The sequence below is a fragment of the Clinocottus analis genome, unplaced genomic scaffold (assembly GCF_023055335.1).
Source record: "Clinocottus analis isolate CAN_PGR_092001 unplaced genomic scaffold, fCliAna1.0.p SCAF_36, whole genome shotgun sequence".
In the NCBI taxonomy this organism is placed as follows: domain Eukaryota; kingdom Metazoa; phylum Chordata; class Actinopteri; order Perciformes; family Cottidae; genus Clinocottus; species Clinocottus analis.
This window is the reverse complement of record NW_027176109.1, coordinates 784,241-799,778: the sequence shown is the minus strand read 5'-3', so window position 1 is coordinate 799,778 and position 15,538 is coordinate 784,241. Positions and strand designations below refer to the sequence as shown.

General features: G+C 42.9%; 1 protein-coding gene across 1 annotated transcript in view; it reads left to right on the top strand.

The window, feature by feature from the left end:
- LOC137799537 (CUB and sushi domain-containing protein 3-like) overlaps positions 1-15,538 on the top strand; it is a gene marked incomplete at its 5' end in the record, with an annotated part of 388,544 nt that overhangs the window by 368,734 nt on the left and 4,272 nt on the right. Inside the window, 8 exons of the mRNA XM_068596333.1 lie at positions 972-1,145; positions 2,558-2,631; positions 3,803-3,914; positions 9,316-9,495; positions 9,984-10,049; positions 11,958-12,116; positions 12,457-12,569; positions 13,883-13,970. Of these exons, the coding sequence (XP_068452434.1) occupies positions 972-1,145; positions 2,558-2,631; positions 3,803-3,914; positions 9,316-9,495; positions 9,984-10,049; positions 11,958-12,116; positions 12,457-12,569; positions 13,883-13,970 (966 nt within the window). The remainder of the gene's footprint in view (positions 1-971; positions 1,146-2,557; positions 2,632-3,802; positions 3,915-9,315; positions 9,496-9,983; positions 10,050-11,957; positions 12,117-12,456; positions 12,570-13,882; positions 13,971-15,538) is intronic.

Sequence of the window (15,538 nt, the reverse complement as noted above, 5' to 3'; positions counted from 1 at the left end):
CAAGTGACTTTTAATGATCAGTGTGGTTATGGCTGATGGATGGGGATGTATATGCGGCAAGATGGATGGGAAGATACATCGGCAGACATTAAAGACATTACCGCCTCCCATCAAAGCCACTCGGACTAAAATGGTTCAAGCCAAATTTCATTTGACGTCTATAGGCGATAAACTTGAAGGCGCGGCGGTGATAATCCAACGGGCTTCATCTGCCGAGCCGGTGGCCAGAGTCCCATTATGAAGGCGATAGCATAGCAGAGGCTTGGGGGAGCCACAGCGGCAGCAGATGGCTCTAGTTGTGTTAACCTCAGGGCCCTGTCAGAGAGATTAATATTTCACATGCTAATTATTTTGATCTAAAAATTGAGTGCCATGACCTCCTTCACTCCCTCCTCCTCATCCTCTTCCTCTCTTTGCTGCCAAGATGAATATTCACATACCTACTGTCACCGCTCGACAGAAAGGTTGGTTGTCTGAAAACGAATTCATCCCGAGACAAAGACGTCAATGCATCCGCCCACGTGCAATGAGAATAATTTGTGTTACAAGCACAATGTCAATGCAATTTGAATAATTCAGCCCGTGAAGACTTTTCAAAATCGTATAGAAAAGACTTTTTTTACACTCTGCTACTAAATAAATCCAATATAATTTTTTTTTTTAAAGAAATCGACGCTCACAAGCAACAGTGAGGGCGCTCCTCATCGGGCTGATGTTGTGGCAGCAGCAGCAGCCCACACAGCTTATTATATGTGAATTAAACGCTGAATAGTCGACCCGATGCTTCATTCAATTGACTAGCTGCCGCAGTATTCCAACGCGTAATCGGGTTTGAAAGAGATAGCAAAGAGTCGGGAACCAGAGGAGGAGGGGCAGGTGCAGCATGGGTAGTGGAGTTCAACATCTGCGTTGGGTTTAGTTTGCAAACCGCGGCTCATTTCATCATTTCTGCTCTCTCTCCTCCCCTGCAGCCAAGTTCTGCGGCGACCCCGGCACGCCCGCCAGAGGACGGCGAGAAGGCCGCAGCTTCATCTACAAGTCCGAGGTGACGTTCAGCTGCGGCGCCCCGCATCTGCTGGTGGGGTCGACCACGCGCTGGTGCCAGGGGGACGGCACCTGGAGCGGATCTCAGCCCCGATGCATCGGTACGACGCGTTCATCAGGCCTCCGTTTTCATGCCATTAGGGAGGTTTTGGGACTGCGGCGTAATGCTCGCTAAATTATCTCATATCAGAATATTGTCTTTTCTACAAGCTATGAGATATGAGCACGTTAATATGTTCGGTGAAATAACAGTGAAATCAAATATACAAGATGAAAGTGTAGCATCCCCGGCTGAATTATGGTCCATAAATGTTCATTCAACGTAAGAACTAAAGGAAAAAAAAACAAATAGCAGTTGGTTAGCTTAAGCTCTGAGACAATAGCAGTTGGATAGCTTAAACGCTACCATGATAGCAGTTGGTTAGCTTAAGCTGTGACACACGAGCAGTTGGTTAGCTTAAGCACTAAGACAATAGCAGTTGGTTAGCTTAAGCTCTAACATGATAGTAATTGGTTAGCTTAAGCTCTGACACAACAGCAGTTGGTTAGCTTAGGCTTTGACACAATAGCAGTTGGTTAGCTTAAACGCTACCATGATAGCAGTTGGTTAGCTTAAACTCTGACACAATAGCAGTTGGTTAGCTTAAGCTCTGACATAATAGTAATTGGTTAGCTTAAGCTCTGACACAACAGCAGTTGGTTAGCTTAGGCTTTGACACAATAGCAGTTGGTTAGCTTAAACGCTACCATGATAGCAGTTGGTTAGCTTAAGCTCTGACACTCAGTGCGTTGCCATCTGGCTCTGATGTAAAACTTAATCACTAGAATGCATGGCATTATATATATATATATATATATATATATATATATATATAAATATAAATATATATATAAATATATATATATATTTATATATATATATATATTTATATATATATATATTTATATTTATATATATATATATATATATAAATATATATATATATATAAATATATATATATATTTATATATATATATATATTTATATATATATATATTTATATTTATATATATATATATATATATATATTTATATTTATATATATATATATATATATATTTATATTTATATATATATATATATATATATATATATATATATATATATATATATATATAGTTACCTCAGGGGTGATGCTTAATCTTTGCCCCCAGTGCTGCTGCATACATTACGTGTTGAAGAACCGCTTTCCCAGACGGACGCGTCTTAATTTAAATCGTCTCACCGATGATTAAAAGTCTCTCGGTCTACATTCCCAAATATCCGAGGAATTCACAGTCAAAGAGACGAAAAAGATGGCAGGGCTCTTGCTCGCGTTGCCACGCCACTTCAGTAATTGTCCTCCGGTACATGGTACACCAGAGAGAAATTGCTTCGTCATTATCAATGATTGTCCTTCTGTCATATTCACACTTTTTCTTTGCTCTCCTGTGATTCCCCGGCTCATCATGATAATGACTTCTTGTTTCCAGAGCCCACGAGAACCACCTGTGAAAATCCAGGGACACCTGAGCACGGCTTCATGAATTACACAACAGGCTTTAAGGTAAAAATGAGCTAAACCCTGCAATGCACACGCTTTATAGACATACGCTCTTTACCTCCAAGCGAAGCCGCCTCGTTGAGGCAGATGAACACGAGGAGCGACGCGCCGTTCAAAGCGCACAGCTGTGCTGCCGTGTCGCCTGTCCTCTTTCGAATGGGCGCTTTCCAATGGATGTTCCATGTCGAATCACCATTTATTCCTCTGGATGATGTTATGAGGGTGCAAGGAAGGAAGCAGTGGTGCATGTATCCGCCGGCCCCAGGTGGATGCACTGAAGAAAACCCACCGCACTCCTGTGCACAGGCTCGGTCCGGATCGATAACAACATGCGCTTAATGCGGTTTGACCGACCGTGTAGAACGAGCGATGCTAAAATGCATCATGGCCGCACAAAAAAATATCCCCCTCCACCTCAAAAAACCCAACAACATCATGACCATTGGTGTGTGCACAGTCGCTCCCTTGAGACGCTTTCAGCCGGCGTATTTCATTTCATTTCCTCCCTGTTGCTCTTAGAGTGTCACTTACAAGTTTAAGTGCAAACTATTTCTCCACAGCATTCGGCAGCATATCTGATATATGAAATTCGTCCCAAATGAAAGCAGAAGCAGCCTGATTATTTGCATCAGTGCTCGTAATGGCTGTACTCTTTGCATTTCTTTCTGCATTGCAGAACAACATTACCGGTATCTGGAGAACGTCCCTGTGTAAGACGCTGTTTTTTTTTTTTTAAACGGTCCACTGGGCCGATGGCTAACGATAAGTCATCTAGTGAGATGGCAGACAAACAAAGATTAGCGTTGCCTGTGATTGTCTTACAGTACGTACACCGTGTGAAGTGTGTCAGTCGTTATTTGAACGCAAGAAAAACAAAAACAAAGATAACAGAAAGCAGTTTGTCTCCATATTCCTCCCATCGCTTTCTAATGTCTGCTGTGCATCAGTTGTGAACACAAACATGGGCCCGGCGCCTGCAGGAATATTCTCCATCTGCCTCCACAGACACTTCAGATAATCATTAGGAGGAAGAAAAAATAAATAAAAAACCTTGAGTGTGCGATATTTTTTTTTCTTTTCCCGAGCCTCTTTAGATGCGATGCTGGGAGCCTATTGGCATCTGCATCAGTGTATTGACTCCCTCCACTTTGTGCTGCTGTCTGTTTGCGGCCAGGTGGGCAGCAGAGTCGACTTCCAGTGCCAACAGGGACACCTCCTGCAGGGCTCCACCACCCGCCTCTGTTTGCCGGATCTCACCTGGACCGGCATCCAGCCGAGCTGCATCCGTGAGTGCTGGTTCCTCTCTCTCTCACACATCTTCACATCCCTAAAATGTCATTTTTTAAGGTTTTTCTGGTGCACAAGCAGCCTCTAAACACACTGCACAACAAGCATACTGTAATGTCGGTCAAACTATGTTACGATCACTAATATTACCGTAAAAGTGGGGTTACAAGCCGCTGCAGCAAGCTAGCGCTGCTGCTAGCTCCCCGCTGCTACTGCTACTGCTACTGGTGGAGCCGGGGCTGGTCCAGCTACCTTCGGTGGTTGTCGGGGAGCTAGCAGGGTGCTACCTTCGGTGGGTATCCCCGCGGCTGCCGCCCGAGTCAGGCGTTGAGTCGGCGCTGATCCCGCTATCTCCGGTGGTTGTCGGGGAGCTAGCAGCAGCGCTAGCAGAGAGCTAACAGCAGCGGTAGCGGGGGAGCTAGCGGGAACACCGGCCCATAACCCCAATTTCACGGTGTGTTGGAGCGAGATTTTCATTGACAAAAATGCTAACTAAATTGCTAGCTTGAATGCTAGCTTCAAAATGCCCTCTTGAAAAGCTTGTAAAACGGCCTAAGTCACATTATCTTTTGACTTGGGCGAGATAAAATTGCCCAAGCCTCACTCTTGACATGAGGCCGTTGTACTATAAGAGGTTGAATCATATTTTCTGTTCAACTGAGGATATCGGAGATCTTTTTTTTATTTTTTAAATGACTTATGTTAGGAAGGTGACGACGTCCCTCTTCCACCCCGCTGACATCTTGTCCTCGTTTATCTGCATTGCGGAGACTCTGACAAAGTCTGTTCTCTTTCCTCAACACCTCCTCTCTCTCTTGTTGACCCGCTCGGTCCGGCCGTGACCTCTGTGACCTCTGTGACCTCGTTGACCGGCTGGTAGATTGCAGCTTCGGCCTCAATCAACCTGCCGTCCCGGTCGCTCTGAGAGAGAGAGGCGCTCGGTCGGGATTACTGCGTCCTGTTTGAACTGCAGCCGAGCGTCTCGCTGATGCCGATGCTGTCGCTTTGTTTGCCGAGCGCTTTTCTAAATTGTGGCGTAATCCAGTATCTCTGTGAATCCCTTTCACGTCTTTCATGAGAAGTCTTCATTTTGCTTTTCTCTTACAGTGTCAACACTCGAGCTGTTTATGTAGTGAAGGATTCACATTATACTCCAGTAACCTGGATTACATAACTCCCCCACCATGTGACACACACACACACATGAGACTGTGTGTGTGTGTTTTAGTGGGAAAGTGGGACGTTTTCGAGGCATTGTGAATCCTTGAATATGTGCACGCCGCCTCTTTTTAATGTGGAAACACTCGGCTGCCAGGTAATTAGATACACCTTCTGAAACTAATGCGTCCAAACGCCATCACTTCATTAAGTCCTTCTGTCACGAGGGTTCTCGTGTTCGGCGTAAACGGTTTTAGAGAGACGTTGATTTGACTTCATGGTCGTTCTGGAGGAAACGCATCGCGTTGATGAGAAGAGTATCTGATGCTCAGTGTGTTAACGCTGTACATCTTTGCTAATAGCAGGGTTCAAGCCATTTAAAAATGGTTATTTCCAGGCCTGGAAAAGTCCTTGAAAAGAATAAAATCTCAACCGGGTTGTGTTCATAAAACATTTAAGGTTTTACAGCTGACACTTGTGACGCTCGTGCGTGGCTTGATTTTAATTTGGTGCTACGTTGACTCCGGGGAGCTTCCTCCTCTTCCTCCTCCTCTTCCTCCTCCTCCTCCTCCTCTGCTGACGTTGCAGCGTTTCAGGAGTCGCTCGTTGCCTCCGGTCCGCCAGCGATGGCTTGAAAAATTATATTGATTTTCCTCCTTCGCCCCGTCGTTGCTGCTGGAGAGACTCGTCTCTGACGGTCACCAGATTATATAGCGACTCACACTTATTTCATGAATAACTTTTTTCATGAATAATCTTTTCAAAATGTGTCGCGTGTGCGAGAAAAACTGTCACGGAAAATATCGGTTAAGTTACATAAACGTATACGTGGCAACAGCCACAAAACACTTCAGAAAGACGTCCTTTAAAGGACGCTACCTTGACCTTGACAAGGTCATAAAACAGCCAGTGGAGAAGCATACATTGATGATATGTGGCTGTGTTTTCATAATGACGTCATTAAAAGACTTTGCTAACGTTAAATTAGCTCCTCTAGCGTCTCAATAAATTATTATTTCGGCTAAAGAAGCCGTCGTGTAGCATTATGCTACTCCGGCAATAGCTATTAGCAGCATGGCGATTACTTTAGTAAAGAACCAGCCCTTTATAAAGCTTGATTACTGTCTTTGTTACGGTGGATTTATTCAATATTATAGTTATTACAATGTTAATAAACGCAGAGCACATTGTTATCTCGCTTCTATACAACACGATGAATTCATTTCAGTCCATCGATGTCTCGCGTTTGTTTTCTCCAACTTGTTTTTCACTCGTGCAGCCCTGAAGCTGGACACGCACGACCCAGAGCGCTGTCTTACCCATAATGCATTGCGGGTACTGGGGAAGCCGTGGTTATGTATTTGGGCATGAGTGCTTTCTGTATAGGTCCGACGCTCGGTGTTGACCCTCGGTCAAAACAGTCATAAATCCTCTGAAAAAATAGCTTTCTCTGTGATTAAATGCTCCTCCGCTGCTGCGAAGCCACTTAAATGGATTTAAAAAGGAGCCGACCAATCTTATACTGCCAGCAGAAGCAAAAATATGGTGTGCGGGGGGGAGGGGGGGATTATCGACGCGATGATGTAATAGATAGTCAGAGTTAAGCGTCACTGGATCTTAAGCACGTTACCGTTCTATCAGATTAATAATGTTTGTTAAGAGACGCGCAGCCGCGATTCCCTCACGGGAAAGAGATCCAGAGCGTCCACATTCACGTTATCTCTTCTGCAGCAAACTAGATTTAAAAGAAACCCTCAAAAGTTAACTTGGTCGTCTCGACCGCTGCAGCTGTCTGGAGCCGGCCGGCCTCCAACCGCCGGCCTCCATCTGTCTCCGTCCGTCTGCGTCTCTAAACTAATGCACTCGGTCTCCATCACAGATAACAGGGAGAAGTCCTTCTTCCAAAAGTTATATTCATGACGTTCATGTTCATTCAGTTATAAATAATGAATCTGCTTTTAAAAGCAAGAGGCTCAAAATATCAGCAGCATACATACAGGCATCTATATAAATGTTTATTCTTTTAATCAAACTATTGTCTCTCATTCATTTGAGTCATTTAAGGTTTACTGTATGCTTTGAATCCTCATTGTTAGTTTAAATACTACATTTTATCACTTTTTACTGTTTACACACACATTTCACACAATGTTTGATCATGAACATTTAGTTTAAAGTCATGAACATTTAGTTTAAAGTCATGAACATTTAGTTTAAAGTCATGAACATTTAGTTTAAAGTCATGAACATTTGGTTTAAAGTCATGAAGATTTAGTTTAAAGTCATGAACATTTGGTTTAAAGTCATGAAAATGTCGTCATAGTTGTCGTCTCCAACCGTCGGCATGGTGCCGTGTGTCTCCTGCGGTGTAAATAAAAACATCACCCTCGCCCTTGACCTCCTCGTGACCTCCACACTCGACCTTGTGTTTCCTGCATCGGTTCTTTCTTCACACATCTTGTTGCCGCGGCTGCGTAGCTGCGATGAAGACGAGTCGTCTCCTGGATGCAGACTTATCTTCGGCCTCCTCGTCTTCCATGAAGTTGAGGAACCTTCATCCCGCCGTTCCTCCTCACGCAGTCACCTCTGATGTCATTGAGACGCCACGAAGGACCGATTTTGGCGCCGTGACTCGCTCGCAGCTCGGCGTCGTTTTCTTTCACTCGCCGCAGCCCTGAAATGTATTTTTCTGTTTTTCACACCATTGTTCAACCCCTCCGTGAGTTCCTGGTGGCGCGCTGTGATTTGCATATGTTTTTGTTTTGAAGTGAGTTTGTTGATGCGAGGAATTAAACTAAGTATTCTCAACACAGTGTTTTTAGCAACGCAGCAGCAACGACTTGTTGTCCCTGTTTCTTATGAACTAAGCTTTTCAGGTCCAGAAGCAGCTCCTCTATGTGCTTAAAAACCATTAAAATACAGCTTTTCACCACATTTAAGTCATGAATACTTGGTCAAGTGGTGAAAAATTTGGTCAAGTTGTGAAAAATGTGTGAAGTGGTGAAAAAATGGAAAAATGTGTGAAGTGGTGAAATTTGGTTTAAAGTCTTGTAAATGTTGTTAAGTCTTGTAAATGTTGTTAAGTCTTGTAAATGTTCAGTCTTGTAAACTCACAGGTCAGAGGGTCTGAACCCAGAATGTAACCGCAGCAGCTTTTGTTCTCTCCACTAAATCTGCCTGAGTTCCAATAAGATTGTGCAGTAAAATAATCCATAAGTCCTTAACATGAACTGAAGACCCTCGAGGGACAGAGCAGCACTGATCCAGGTAGATCACTCACCTCCACCAGGAAGGTGACGCTGCACCAGCAGCAGACACATTGAATACAAGCACATCTTCCACGTGCTCTGCATCACACAGTAATGAGCCTTTAAGGCGCCGGTTAAAATAATGTTAAACTTCCTGCTTTTTAAATCATTTCATTGGCTGAAAAGTCCAAATGGATTCACACATCATATCCTACTGGTCACACTGGTCCGGCCTCCAGGCCTCCTGTTATCGCTCATGTCACACACGGCGCTCTTCTTCCTGATCCCAGTGTCCACACGTGTGTGTGCCCTTGCAAAAGCTGTACACACACACACACACACACGGCGGTAATGGTGAAACACTCACAAGACGTACAGCAGCTTCCACTTCAGCGCCGCGTCTCAAGGACGCCGATGAGCTGCGTCTCGCCCTTGAAACATTTTGATTAGTTCAAGAAAAAAAACACAAAAACAACTCCGAAGGGCTTTTTTCTTCTTCTTCTTCTTCTTCTTCTTCTTCTTCTTCTTCTTCTTTCAAGCTGTTGCTGAATGATAATGAGCCAGCAGACCTTCCTGTTGTGCTGCTGCTTGTTGTTGTTGTTTCAAACCAAGGCTTATGGTTACATGACTCACACTTCTCACACGGTTGCTGTTTTTTTTTTTTTAAGCCTAATTTGAGCTCGGTAACATTTTCGCAGGCTAAAATTAAAAAAATTCGGCGGCGTCACGAGTGTTTATATTCATATCGGAGGAGAAACCAGACTTTTAAAGTATCAATATGCTCACTAATAGATCCCTGCGATCAATTACATTGTGAAAGGTGCGTTATATCTTTTTCTCTTCTATCCCGTCTCTCTTTCAGTCTTCACCTCTTCTCCCTGAAGCGAGTGCTTAATTATCTTCCCGTCTAGCTGTGTGTGTGTGTGTGTGTGTGTGTGTGTGTGTGTGTGTGTGTGTGTACACTCAGCGTCTGCCCTCTGCCTTTGCTCTGCAGCTCACTCCTGCAAGCAGCCGAGGAGCCCGGCCAGCGCCGACGTCCTGGGCCTGGACCTCCCCTCCTACGGCTTCACCCTGGTGTACACCTGTCAGTCAGGTTACTTCCTGTCCGGGGGCTCGGAGCACCGAGTCTGCCGCTCCGACGGCAGCTGGACCGGCAAGGTGCCCGTGTGCAGAGGTACGTGGCTTTTGGCAGAGGTCAAGTTGACGGAGAGGAGGGAGTGAGGGATTGTGGGAAGAGCGTGAATGTGCAGAGAGGTGCGGCGGCGGCGTGCAGACTGGACTCCAGGATTCCTCCCTCGTGGCGTTCGCGCTGCAGCTCGCTCGACGTGGAGTCGAACCAGACGCCGGCGCGGCGGCAGCAGGGACTCGTTCTGTGAAGCCACGACGCCGGCGCTCGTCTCACTAATTATAAAATGCAAATTCTGCTTCTTCTCTTCAACCCGAAGTTACGACTGAGAGATTTTGTAAACGTTCGCATGAAGCGGGGAGGAAGGCTTCCAAGAAATCTCCCCTCAAAAAAAAAGTGAAGGGAGAGTTAAATGTGGGCGCCATGTTTACAGATGAGCAGTGTTTACTTCTCCATCCTCCTCCTCCTCTTCCTCTGCCGCTCGGCTCGCTGTCTTCATCATCTGTCTGAAATACATATTCATGTTTCTTCTGCAGTCGGCTCCAAATCGCATGAGAAAACTGTCAAAGCCGAACCGGGAACGCCGAGCCCCAAAACCCACGGTGAGTTCTGAGAGCGATCCGTGTTAAAATCTTCATCAAGGTCTTCATCGGAGGTTTTTTATGTTTCTTACAGCAGAGAAAGACGTATGAGGACATTTATTGTCATGGAGCGCGTGTGTTTGCGTTGTGTGTTTGTGTTGTGTGTTTGTGTTGTGACCATAACATGTTGTGTTTTCATTTCTAAGTTATTCAGAGAGATTAATTGGTCTCGAGGTGTTTTCACAGGTTATAAATATGTGCACATACTGTACAGTTTAATTTGTCTTGGAAGTTCATGGGAAACTTTTTTAGTGCAACAAAGTAACAACTTGCCGACTGTAACACAATACTGTCCTGGAAAAACCTGGAAAAGTCATGGAGTTTTAAATGGTTATCTCCAGGCCTGGAAAAGTCATTTTTCTATCTCCAAAGTCCTGTAAATGTGTTATATTCATGTGTTATATTCATGTGTTCATGAGGTTCATGTACGCTGAGTTATAAATAATGAATCTGCTTTTAAAAGCAAGAGGCTCAAAATATCAGCAGCATACATACAGGCATCTATATAAATGTTTATTCTTTTAATCAAACTATTGTCTCTCATTCATTTGAGTCATTTAAGGTTTACTGTATGCTTTGAATCCTCATTGTTAGTTTAAATACTACATTTTATCACTTTTTACTGTTTACACACACATTTCACACAATGTTTGCTCATGAACATTTAGTTTAAAGTCATGAACATTTAGTTTAAAGTCATGAACATTTAGTTTAAAGTCATGAACATTTAGTTTAAAGTCATGAACATTTAGTTTAAAGTCATGAACATTTGGTTTAAAGTCATGAACATTTAGTTTAAAGTCATGAACATTTAGTTTAAAGTCATGAACATTTGGTTTAAAGTCATGAACGTTTACTTTAAAGTCATGAACATTTGGTTTAAAGTCATGAACGTTTACTTTAAAGTCATGAACATTTGGTTTAAAGTCATGAACGTTTGGTTTAAAGTCATGAACGTTTAGTTTAAAGTCATGAACATTTAGTTTAAAGTCATGAACATTTGGTTTAAAGTCATGAACGTTTAGTTTTAAGTCATGTAAATGTTGTTAAGTCTTGTAAATGTTCAGTCTTGTAAACTCACAGGTCAGAGGGTCTGAACCCAGAATGTAACCGCAGCAGCTTTTGTTCTCTCCACTAAATCTGCCTGAGTTCCAATAAGATTGTGCAGTAAAATAATCCATAAGTCCTTAACATGAACTGAAGACCCTCGAGGGACAGAGCAGCACTGATCCAGGTAGATCACTCACCTCCACCAGGAAGGTGACGCTGCACCAGCAGCAGACACATTGAATACAAGCACATCTTCCACGTGCTCTGCATCACACAGTAATGAGCCTTTAAGGCGCCGGTTGTGGTAATAAAATAACGCACAAGTCTTGTTTCCACCTTTAATTTTTCTGCCAGCGATAATTAATCTGACTTATTAGGTTTCGCTCCTGTCGTTACCTACAAGCAGTCACCTCTCTGTGAGGATAATTGACTCATTATTCTCTTGTAAATAATTCCCAGTAGATAACGACTGTGCCGTGTAAAAAAAGAAAAAAAAGAAAGTTTGGAAAACTATTAAAAAAAAAAAACTTTGGGTGAGTTCACAGAGTGAGTCCAGAGTTATGTCTTTCATAATGTATTTAATTATCATTAATGGAGGTTGTCTCTGCGCAGGAGGAGGAGACGCTATCAGCTGTTTGATGCGTTGATTCCTCCACACAGATAATTAGCATCTTCTCACTGTGGGAGGAGAGCATCCGGCTCCATTAACAAAAAAACTAATATTGATTTGACGTGTTTTTTTTTTCTTGGCTTTGCGAGATAATGCGACGGCATCATGTAGTCGAGTTTGAACTGTTCTTTTTTTAATTCTCCCTGAAGTTCCCGACGACGTCTTCGCCTCCGACTTCGTGTGGAAGGGCTCGTACGAGCGCCGCGGCCACAAGCTGCCCGTCTCCCTGACGGTGGCGAGCTTCAACGCCACCACGGGGAAAGTCAACGCCACTTTAACCGACAGCAGCGCCGAGTTCCTGCTCTCCGGTGAGTCATTCATAAATCATCTTCCTCCTCCTCTTCCTCCTCCGTGTGTCACTTCCATTTATCTCAAGGCCTCTTGTCAATCAGTCGCTCGCCCGAATGATCTCATGCATGAGAGAGGAAATTAACTATCGGCTCTAAAGAGCGGGCGTGTTGGTGTTCGTCTGCGCTGACTTGCTTCCCACTCGTCTCCTCCCTCCCTCCCTCGTCTCCTCCCTCCCTTCCTCCCTCCCTCCTTTCCTCCTTCTCTTCAGCTTGAACTTTCCTCACTGTTTTCTTCTACTTCTATCCTCCCTCGTCTCTTCATGCTCATGTGTTTCTGGTGTCTCTCTCTACGTCGTAGGAGTGTACAAGCGGCAGGAGGCTCGGCTCATGCTGCTGCTGTACCGGACCAGAGCGCTGGCCCACAGCTCCTCCAGCCGGGCCGCCGAGGAGAGCTGGGCCATGGACGGATTCGTGAGTAGATGCAGGAATTAGATGCTTCTTCCTTGTGAAAAGAGAGAGCTGTGACTCTGTTACTGGATTTCTTTATGAGTATTAGTCACGCTGTGATACCTGCAGGCTGTGACGCATCAGTAAACACTTCATTCATCCTTTATGACGCTTTGTTCCACTTTATTAGTGATGGAGTCAACATTTTTGTTGAATAAGTATTATATAATGCTTCGCAGCAGTTATTTTAAATGTTTCTGTTCATTTGTGTTTGTAATGTTTGGTGATGTTGGAGGAGCAGAAGTCTCTCATGGCTCCAACACTTCATACAGGGTTCATACGGTCATGGAAAACCTGGAAAATATGTTTCTATGGTTATTTCCAGGCCTGGAAACACAATGTTTGCTCATGGACATTTGGTTAAAAGTCATGTAAATGTGGTTTAAAGTTGTGATAATGAGTTATAAAGTCATGGAATCCATTAGTCACCATGTGTATGAACCCTTTTTATAATAACTGCACGCTGTAAAGCATTATGTAAGATTTTAATTCACAAAATGGTGAATCCATTATTCATAAAGTGTGTAACAATGCTTTGTAAATGATGAACTAAGTGTTTACTTATACTTAACTAATGCTTCGTAGCGTGCAGTTATTATAATGTGTGACCATTTATCTTTTTGTTCATTGCTTTACATGCAAATATAATATTAAAGTTAAAAGTTAATGGTGCTGTAACGACTTAGGAGCCAAGAATGAGTCTTTCTTGGACTGAATTTCTGCTCCTCATCGTTCCAACAAATGGAGAATAAACATCCCAGAACATGAGAAGTGTCTGTGATGACAAGCATCCTGCTCATCTCCTGGTTTATTGGCCGATATTGTCTTCCATACGCAGTGTTTACATTGGCTGTGCATCAGATGAGCCGCTGGCTCTTTGTTTGAGCCATTACAGCGTTTTATTCCCACACTTTGCTTGAACAACACACACACACACACACACACACACACACACCTTGAGGGACCTGAAAACAACAATGTGGGATTTAGAAATCCTCTTCTAAAATCAACTTCAAGGTCCACTTAATAAGAACGCGTGACAGCTGAGTGCACGCCGCCGCGCTATTGATAGCACGCCGCCGCGCGGCTTCCAAAAGCACAAAGGTGATATTTTTGAATGTTGCATGATAAGAACGCGTGCGACTGTCGTGCTAAATGTGTTTTTTTGACGCGGTGTGGAACGAATGCGGCGCTTCATTTACGTGCCGAGAAGAAAACATATTTTTATTAATGCAAGTGAAAGGAAACCGTCGGTCTTGTGTTTTCTCTGCTGCTAGGTGTCGGCTGAGCCCGAGGGAGGCAGCTACGTGTTCCAGGGCTTCATCCAGGGCAAAGACCTGGGACAGTTTGGACTACAGAGACTCGGTACGTGTCTTTACAATCACACTGGAGTCTCGCTGCCGTTGGTCACGCTTCAGCTGTCATCGTCACCAATTACTGGGAAGAAAGATGTTTAAGAACAACGTGATGGTTGTGAAGGAAAAGTGCATTCATCTCTCTGAAGGGCCAAAGTTCCTCTGTGCTGGTCTGGGTTCAGGAGACTCATACATATAGATAGATACATTTATAGATAAATAGATACATTTATAGATAGATACATTTATAGATAGATACATTTATAGATAAATAGATACATTTATAGATAGATACATTTACAGATAGATACATTTATAGATAGATAGATACATTTATAGATAGATAGATACATTTATAGATTGATGCATTTAAAGATTGATGCATTTAAAGATAGATACATTTATAGATAGATACATTTATTTATAGATAGATACATTTATAGATAGATACATTTATTTATAGATAGATACATTTATAGATAGATACATTTATTTATAGATAGATACATTTATTTATAGATAGATACATTTATAGATAGATACATTTATAGATAGATACATTTATAGATAGATAGATACATTTACAGATAGATAGATACATTTAAAGATAGATACATTTATAGATAGATACATTTATAGATAGATACATTTATAGATAAATAGATACATTTACAGATAGATAGGGTTCATGACGTTTATTTAAGCTAGTTTGAAATAATTAATATGCTTTTAAAAGACGTTAAAATTGGTTTAAAGTCATGGAAATCCATTGTTAAAAATGTGTATAAACCCTGCTGGGTGGCTGGATGGATAAAATAAGATGATCCTTTATGAGTCCCTCAGTGGTGAAATTACAGGATGGATGGATGGATTGGTGGATAGATGGATATATAAAAACATGTTTTCCATGTGCAGCTGCCCTCCAGTGTAAATGGATTCAAAGAGAAAAGGAAGGAGAGAGTTCTTGCGTCCTGTTGGCATCAGTGTTCCTCGGGGTCCTCAAGTCATTTTTAATAATCGCAGTGTGTCTGTGATCTCAGTCCTGTGTGAATCTGCCGTGTCCAGTATTTCTCCCGGTATAAATTCCACCACAAATCAGCCCTCGCACACGGTCATGTTATCATAATGCAAAATCGGCATCTGTGTGAGTCGCTTTCTATCCGCTTTTTTTCCTTTCCTAGTTTCAGTAATTGCTTTGGCAATAACATTTTGACAGCATTTTGGATGCTAATTCTGGAGGCTAATCTCTCAGCACAGCATGGAGCCTGTGCAAGAGATCTGTGTGGATATTAGAGAGAGACAAATGGACTTCCATAATAATGTTAATATCATTGAACGTAAAATGTTATGCAACGGAAATATGTTAAACGTCTTGCGAATGGGAAAAGGATAAAGTCATTACATTTTAAAATAGCCTGTTTTGATGAATCTGGATTAGTAACACCTCTTTTTCAAACAATACAGCTCCGTAATGTTCGCTCTGCACACACACACACACACACACACACACACACACACACACACAGTGTGTCTTCCCATGTCTTGCCGCCGTCCTGCAGCAGAGTAGATTACTTCCTT